This window comes from Lactuca virosa, chromosome 8 (assembly GCF_052849685.1).
Source record: "Lactuca virosa cultivar CGN04683 chromosome 8, Lactuca_virosa_CGN04683_v6, whole genome shotgun sequence".
NCBI lineage: Eukaryota > Viridiplantae > Streptophyta > Magnoliopsida > Asterales > Asteraceae > Lactuca > Lactuca virosa.
In genome coordinates, this window is record NC_136433.1 from 289137731 (window position 1) to 289146427 (window position 8697).

Genomic DNA, 8697 nt, shown 5'->3' on the forward strand with positions numbered 1-8697 from the left:
GGTAAAGGGTTAAATTCAAAATACAATGCCATATTAAAACATTTCACTTTACTATTGTAACCATCATTATAGACTCTCCTGCATATCAGTTCATTATGATCATGTTTTTAAACCAACTGAAGCTGTAAATCAAGAATCAAATGGTGAAATATCATAGTACATTGCTGGTGATATAATATCAATAACATAAAGTGTTGATTTTAACCACTAATTTTTGGAGCTTAACATATAAACAAGTTGCTATCTACTGATGTTAAAATTAATACCATAACAAGAAGAAAGAACCAATAAATGGTAAACTACAAACTACAATGCTATAATAAAATATTGACAATTTGTGAGTTAAAGCCAAAGTACGTTGTTGTTATATTACCTTAATCAAAAAAGAGTTTCAAAATAACTACAATATTGGATGTTGTGTTACATCCACAATGTCATAGCATATATATCATATTAACAAAGATTAACCTAACTTAACTTAAACATATTAAACTTGCCTACACTACAACATTTTCCATGCAATCACATTCTCTTTATCCATGTCCATCACATCTTCAATTTTTTCTCTTGGAATTGTCATGTTCAACATTTGCTTGATGTATGAATTTTCATCATCAACTGTTGCCCTTGGGTCTTCTGTGACCAATAGATGGATAAGCTTTTCTATCCTCTTGGATGGTGAGTTCATCAAGGAGTGGGGGGAATTCATTGGCACATTGTTAGTCTTATGCTATACGTATAGGTGTTCAATTTCACAAAATTTGTGTACCCTAGACATGGTTTTGAACTTTCCCAACACATTCTCGTCCATAATAGGGGTCACCATGATGATCTTCGGTAGACATATAATACCAGTAACCAAAAGTCTCAACCCAAACTTTTAGAGAAACGTCCTAGCAACTCCATGTCTAGTAATTCGATGTTGACCCATGTAATGTACGCTACCCATATTTTTGCATAGGATTTATCTGGAAAATAGCTAAAATTTCCTCCGTAAACCACTCTAATCATTATTTGTTGTCGTTACCTTTCCCATTTAGTACCATTGGAGTGTTGGTCAGTGGTTCCTTTGTAATGCTCCATAGTTGAAATCTTTTCTTTGCCCATGGATTGGTGCTCGTCTCTCCTGCCACTGATCGAAGAAATTTTTTCATTTTAAATGATCATTGGTTGGTGATGAAGGTTTATGTATAGCAAGTGTGAGAATGAACAATTTCAGATAATCGAAGGGTTTATAGGAATGATGAATCACAGCTGAAGAGAGATCGACGTAGAGTATCATCATTCAGTTTTGACTGATTGCAGAGGAGGAGGAGTTCGACCGACTGCGATCATGATGATTATTTATAAATGTATGATATATTAATATAGTACTAAGTATAATATTCATTTGTGTGTTAATATATATCGAAGTATGGGGTTTATTGAAAATAGAATTACAAATATATTAATAAACTAGCTGGGGTGCCCCGCTCCGCGGGGGTCGGTTTTGATCAGAGTTTTATTTTTTTCTTTTTCGGTATGTATTATGGCCGTTTTTGCTTTTGCTGGGGACTATATGAAAGCCATAAAAAGTTGGATATAGAAACATAGTAATGCAAAAAAAAACGAATCATTTTCTTGTGTCCACTGGTAGCAAATCCTCTTTTATCAAATATCAAAAACAAACAAAAAGAAAATCAAAATAAAAACCCAAATAAAAAAATGTGCTCTAAAATGATTCCAAATACAGTTAAAACTTGCAGCAATTGCCACAAGCTCTTCTAGAAGCCGTTCTAAATGTCGCAGAGGCTATTTACAACACCAAATCAATAAACATTATTAAATCAACAAAGCAAAACTATATTTTAGTGTCATGAAATTTACCCATTGTGTTGGACCATCAACCGGAGCATTAAGTGGATCATTATGCACCTGATTTTACAAATATGCCCTTAGAAACCCATAAACTACAGATCCCAAATGCTATTTAAAAACTATATATTCTTATTTCATACCTCCATAAAAAGCCCATCCACTCCCACAGCGACAGCTGTCCTTGCAACACAAGGTATCAGTTCCTGGAGACCTCCACTACCAACACCACCACCTTCCAGGTTTTTCCCAGCAGGTTGCTGCAATGCATGTGTCACATCTGTTACAGAAGTTGAATAAACCTGCAATAATGGCAAAACTGTAAATACCAATAATGGCAAAACTGTAAATACCAATCAACTTACCTTCACAATATTGTCAGCATACTTCATCACCATGGACACAGCAATCCCACTGCAAATAAATAAACATTTTTATTTTTATTTCAATTAAATCTTATTAAAAAAAAAAACATATCTTTCAGATGTTGGTATAAATAAAATACCTTGGGGCATGGTTGATAATCATGAGAACTGTAATCAGTGAATATCCATGGAAAAATCCCCTGCACAAAAGACAAAAATTGTAGTTAACAATGTATTGATAAAAATATGAGAATGGCATTTACGTCTTTTACAGAGTATAAGAAACATACTTGTTGACAACAACATCAAAATCTTGGATAATGATTGCAACAACATTGAAAGCCATCCCAAAAACATATAACCAGAAATTCTGCACATTTATGTTCCTCGAAGGACGTTTCTTTATTATAGCCTGCAAATTGATAGGAGTTAAACGCATATGAAATGACCATTTTGCCCCCATTAAGTAACTATTGGACCTTATACTAAAAATCAACAAACTACACTGTTTACCTCTGTGTAGAATCCAACAAAACCACTTAAAAGTGCCATGATCTGGAAATGAAATAATTGAGTACATATCAGAATACTAATTATTTTAATAAACAATTTTTTTTTGTAATATGACATAATAAGTTGAAAAATACAAGGACTCACAATGGCCATTATCCAACCTACGAAAGGAGTCTGAAGCACATGATCAGAACTGTTAACGAAAAGCGAAACATAATCATAAAGAATTAAATAATCAATGATGCTATTATAAAAAGAAATGAATAAAGATGAACTGTTTGTTTATGGAAATTCACATCCAATTCAGAAACAATATAAGAAAAAAATAAACTTGTAAACTGGAGATAATTAAACTTACGAAGGATTAAGTTGAGCTGTTGTGCACCCTGCACAAAGTAAAATGAAAGCAGCCCATTGGATCTCACTTAACCTGTGAAAAGTCAAAGTCAATTGAATTCAAGTATTTATAGTATTAAATTTTATCTTTTATTAATGTTATTGTTATATACTTATACCTACAACAGGACAATTAGCTTCTCGAAGCCACTCAAAGCTGCGTGGATCAACGATTAAATCATCTACAAAAGATTGTCAAATTGTCAGGTAACAAAATTTAAAAAGAAGAAGAAAAAAAATAAGTAGGCTGAGACTTACTGTAACCAAACATGGTTCCTCTCTCGCAAACCATAACGTTTTGATTTCCAGCCAATCTGACTTTTTCTGCTGAGTTGGCCATCACCTGAAAAGTCAACGGATCAGAAACTTATCATTGACCAATGGTCAATGAAGGTGAAATGACCATTTTACCCTTCACTTTAGAATTGCACAACATCAAATCATGTTCTTAGAATTGTTAACTGCCATGTTCTTTCCCAGTCAAGGGGCATGGGCCATGCCCCAAACCTGAAACACCATGATAAACCAAAAAATATACTCGCATGCCAATATCAGATTTTCAATGTCAGAATTTCAGATGCATCAGATTTTCATAATCAGGAGTTTAGATACATCATATTTTACTATTATAGATTTTCAAAACCATAGTTACAATATGAGAATTTCAAAATCTCATTATAAAGAATTATAGAAAACAAAATCTTATATTAGATTTTCAAAATCAGAAATCACATATCAGATTTTCAATTAGAATTCAGAATACATCAGACTGATCAGAATAATGAAAACGATAACATCAAAAATTGAAGAAAATCTTATAGCATAAAACCTTGTAAAATTCACAATAAATGTAAAAAATTAAATTACCTAAAAAAATTAGGGAAACTTATAGCAATCTTGGATCAAGAAGACTACAATTTTGATCACATAGCTTCACTTCAACAGTAAGCTATATAAGAGCAGTAAGATATATAAGAAATCAGTAAGCTATATAAGAAATCTGAAATCTCATAAAATTTAATCACTGTTAAATTTTTCGAACTTCAGCTATTCTAGTTATGCAAAAATTTCAATTACATGGAAAAACTTACCGGGATCAATTCCAAAACCTCCTCCATAACAAAAATAAATGTTCCTTGGGCCTGCAACATAAAAATGATACAAAAGAGGTTCCTAAATGTTAAAAGTAAGACATGAGTACATTTTATTAGAACCAAGTATGGGATTGTTCTAAAAAGCTCCTTTACTCACCCATCACTGAAAATTCTTTCGAAACACAAGAACTACAGGTCTTCAGAAAGCAACGGGAACTCATGGAAGAAGCAGATTAGTAATGGAATCAGAAAAAATGCAGACAATTTCATAAAATGCCCGTCTAAAAAAAATGAAGCCCAATTTGCAAAAAAAACCTATAATAAAGGGAACATTTCTGCCAACTCTGCACAACTGTTTTCATGCGTAAATATTATTAACATTTTTGGAAAGAAAGAGAGAAGGTATGTTATAAGTTTATATAAAGACTTTTTTTTATTAACATTTTTGGAAAGAAAGAGAGAAGGTATGTTATAAGTTTATATAAAGACTTTTTTTCCACGACTTTTTATAATACCTGAACTCAAATAGAGCACTGCAACTATGGTGGCTGTCATTTATAAGGTCGCCAAGTTTCTTCAACTTCTCCTCTTCACTGCAAAAACAATTTCAATATTACCCTCCATATTGTAGACTTTAAAAAGATATAAACAAACTTTATTTATCAAAAAATATAAAATCCTAGAAAATAATTAGAATCACTCGGAATTTAATGACACCTCATCCTTGAAAGCATATACACATTTCGCTTCTGAGCACACATGCAAGGCTCTCTGATAACACAAATTTACAAAAAAAAAAAAAAAATGTGAAGTGTACAGTGGTCCAAAAAATGATCACAAACGAACAATTTTTTATAAATTAATAAAACAAAAGTAAGTGATGGGATACATGAGAAAGCACATCTAGTGAAGAAGTGAAGAAGCAGAGTCAAGAAATATAGAATCCAAGCTTTTACCAGTGACCAACTTGGCTTTAAATCATCCCAAATACAACTATGCAGTACAGAAAAAAAAAAAAAAGATCTTTCTTAGTGGCATAGTGAATGCAGGATACATCTGGCAACCAACCATTTAACCCACTTTACTCAAAACAAAATTAGAAAACAATAAAAACAAACCATCTGGTGGAATCATTCAATTTGTCCAACACAAATGGATAGAACAGCTTTTTGCTATGAAGATTCATTTCTAATTTGGTCAATTTACTCAAAAATAGTTGTTAGTTACTTAAAGCATTGCAGTTTTTTTTTTAAAAAAAAATTACTTATGCTACCGGCCAACTACACGTTTGACATATGAAGATTTGGGCAAACCACATTCCTTAAGTAACCCATCAAGTTCTGCTCATAATATTTGAGCTGACAAAGAAAATTATTACAATTTCTAAATTTCTTTTATTTTTTGAATGCAATTTGGGAAATATCAATGAAGACAATCTAATTGCTCCCTAATTAGATACCGTATAGTGTAAAAGTTCAAATATTCATATATTTTCAACAATCACATGGTTAATACTTAAAAAATTCGCCATCTTAATCACTGATGAGACAAATAGGGCAATCAGAGGGAAATATGCCTTGAATTAACATTGGATGATTAAATGATAACAAAGTACCTGTTGGACGCTTTCTTCAATGAAAAGTGTCTGTAACTTAATGAAAACCATTTGAAACGCTTAAATCCCTGAGTTTTTTTCTTTGTTATTTGGTTTAGACATTTCTTCAAACAGGTAGCGGGCATAGATACGAAGACACACATAGAAACGAAATTAACATGTAATCGGAAGTAAAATCCACAGTGAAATGAAATTAACATGGAAACTTACAGCCATCAAAGTCGGAGGTCTGTCGACAGGTTGTTCTCCACTGGTGAGAAACAATGCTCAAATGGGGTGAATTCCAAAATCAACCTGAAACACAAATACAGAACATAAGAAAGCAGAATCGCAAAATCCATTACTGCATCACAAACATCTACTGGCTATAGCATTCATTAAACACGTTTTTTTGGATCTTTTTTTAATTCGTGAAAGTGTGATCATGTTAGGAGATGCTTCCATGGAAGACCGCTGGAGTAGATGCGAACATGTAGCCGGTGTCCTCCGTGTCTCTATTTCTTCCAAAAGAAAGAGAACAGAGACTGGGAAGAAGATCATCCAAGGAGAAAAAAAGCAGAAAATGGAGAATCAGATAACGAATATATAACGAATATATAGAGAGAGAAGCCGGTGGTGGCGAACAAACATACGTGTAGAGAACAAACAGATGTATGCATCTGAGGAAGCGTATTTTTGGTTTTCGTCGAAGAGACGTTGTGCGCTTCATCGGGTCTGTGATGGTACCATGGACTCGAACTCGGACGGTGGTCAAGACGGATGGTCGAACTGGTGGCAGATGAACATAGATCGACCCCGAAACAGACATAAGCTTCAAATAGGATACTATTGCAGGAATCGGAGACAGGGCTAATGCTACCGATGAGTAAGCGGACACCCTATGTAGTCGACCATGTAGTCCGCTGGGACCGACTAACCATGGAGAAGTCGAAGAAGCGGCGGATATGGATTGGGAAGTGAAGTGGGTGAAGTAAAGTGGGTGTGCGAACAGAGAATAGAAATGGCATTTGATCGGAGAGGCGGTGGAACATTCCAGAATGTCCCTGAGATAAACATCAACAAATCCGATGAACGATGAACGACACGTGTCACAAAGAATACGGATATTAACATAAAATGACCCTAAAGAATATACATAATGGCAAAAAATACCCCGCACAATAGAGGGAACATCCACAAACATAATAGAGGGATCATTTCTGCCAAAAACTCAAAAGTTCATATCATCTTGCAAGACAAATTTAATATATATATATATATATATATATATATATATATTTATAATAATTTGATATTTAATTTGTATATTAATTCATTATACATATTTATAATTGTTTATTGAAAATAAAAAAATTACAAATTAATGGGCGTATAGGGGTGTGGGTGTATGAGTTAAATGTATGGGTTAGAGTTGGGTAGGTTAGTGCTACGGGCGAATTGGATGTAGATGTAATTTTTAGTTGAATGGGTTAGAGCAGTGTAGTGGTACGGGTGAATTGAGTGTGGATGTATGAGTTAGCTGTATGGGTTAGAGCAGTGTAGTGGTACGGGTGAATTGGGTGTGGATGTAGGAGTTAGTTGTATGGGTTAGAGCAGTGTAGTGGTGTAACGACGTAAATTTTTCAAACAAATTTTCATTTTTCAACATAATAAAAACATATGTAATATTCCCAGAATCTCATCATCAAATGTCATCATAATAAAACATATCCCAAAATCTCAAAACAGAATCCTCTGCCAGTGTGTACAAATCATGCCGGCGCCTTCCCGCGATCCTTACTGGTACCTGAAACACATAACACATAACACGGTAAGCATAAATGCTTAGTGAGTTCCCCAAAATACCACATACAACACATAAGCCACTCGAGACTATAACACGTATGACCCTCCGGTCAATGTGTCTTAGTGGGACCCTCAAGTCCCGTAGCTCGTTGGACCCTCCGGCCCGGTCTAGCTCGTTGGACCATCTGGTCCGGTCTAAATCGTTGGACCCTCTGGTTCGGTCTAAATCGTTGGACCCTCCGGTCCGGTCTAAATATCACATAGCATACATAAATCACAATACACATAATCTCAAGTAATAACATAACTCATAAGACTCTCCGGTCTGCACATAGATACCACTCTAGGTAATGTATAGTGAGAAGACTCACCTCGGTAACTCGGATAAACTCGAACTCGAAATACTGATCTAGCCTCCGCCTAATCACAAAAAATAATTATCTCTAATTAATATGGCTCTCAAAGGCTAGACTAATCCCTCCCTACATTCTCTCAGAAGGGTAAAAGACCGTTTTACCCCTCAAATGGTCCAAAGGTCCAAATGTTGACTAAACCCTAAAAGTCAACGAAAGTCAACCCTCCGGAGTACGCGGCGCGTACCAGATCTGTACTCTGGGCGTACTCGAAGGTTTCACAAAATCAGGGAGCTCGACCCCCTACGCTGCGCGCACTGGGATTACGCCCAGCGTAAGTCCCAGTTTCCTACTTTCTTCATTTTTGGTCTTAAATGGTTAAGACATTAGCTCATATTTCAAATCTGGCCATTCTAACACCTCTTGACGCATAAAGTCGAAACCTTTAAGCCATTGCATGGCTGTAAAGGTCACCAATCACTCTAAACATCTTTCCTCTTTCCTCATTAAGCCCTAATCTCATGCATGACTTAATCTCAACGTCCAAGATTGGATTTTTATGAACCCACAACACATAATACACTGAAATAGGGCAGATCTAAGCTTATGGAGACCATTTGCTCATAAAGTCTCCACCTTGGGACCAAAAACCTAAAAGTTTGTCCAAAAAGCACAAATCAAAATGACAAGGAAAGCTTTGAGCTTTTTACCTCCAAGTGAAG

The 8697-nt window shown here is 34.8% G+C and overlaps 2 protein-coding genes across 32 annotated transcripts; both read right to left on the reverse strand.

Moving 5' to 3' along the window:
- Positions 1–1596: 1596 nt before the first annotated feature.
- On the reverse strand, positions 1597–3260 carry LOC145129458 (CMP-sialic acid transporter 4-like). Its single transcript, XM_079064182.1, has 10 exons — positions 3248–3260; positions 3091–3162; positions 2877–2925; positions 2733–2774; positions 2510–2631; positions 2360–2419; positions 2220–2268; positions 1998–2156; positions 1867–1914; positions 1597–1791 (listed from the first exon to the last, which is right to left on the reverse strand). Exons 3-10 carry the CDS (start codon positions 2883–2885, stop codon positions 1651–1653), a joined length of 630 nt encoding a protein of 209 aa, XP_078920308.1. The 5' UTR covers positions 2886–2925; positions 3091–3162; positions 3248–3260; the 3' UTR covers positions 1597–1650.
- Positions 3261–3536: 276 nt separating this feature from the next.
- LOC145129459 (uncharacterized) lies at positions 3537–6867 on the reverse strand. 31 transcript variants are annotated; one of them, XM_079064191.1, is made up of 10 exons: positions 6470–6867; positions 6223–6361; positions 6048–6131; positions 5838–5941; positions 4940–4993; positions 4738–4815; positions 4380–4394; positions 4220–4301; positions 3996–4077; positions 3537–3635 (listed from the first exon to the last, which is right to left on the reverse strand). In XM_079064191.1, the coding sequence occupies exons 3-9, from the start codon at positions 6051–6053 to the stop codon at positions 4015–4017; spliced, it is 402 nt and encodes a 133-aa protein (XP_078920317.1). In that variant the 5' UTR covers positions 6054–6131; positions 6223–6361; positions 6470–6867; the 3' UTR covers positions 3537–3635; positions 3996–4014. The 31 variants fall into 31 exon arrangements, 13 of the variants coding, with proteins under 13 accessions (XP_078920317.1, XP_078920321.1, XP_078920316.1 ...); XM_079064195.1 differs by lacking the exon at positions 6223–6361 and having other exon boundaries at positions 5838–5905; XM_079064190.1 differs by lacking the exon at positions 6223–6361.
- Between the last annotated feature and the right edge of the window lie 1830 nt (positions 6868–8697).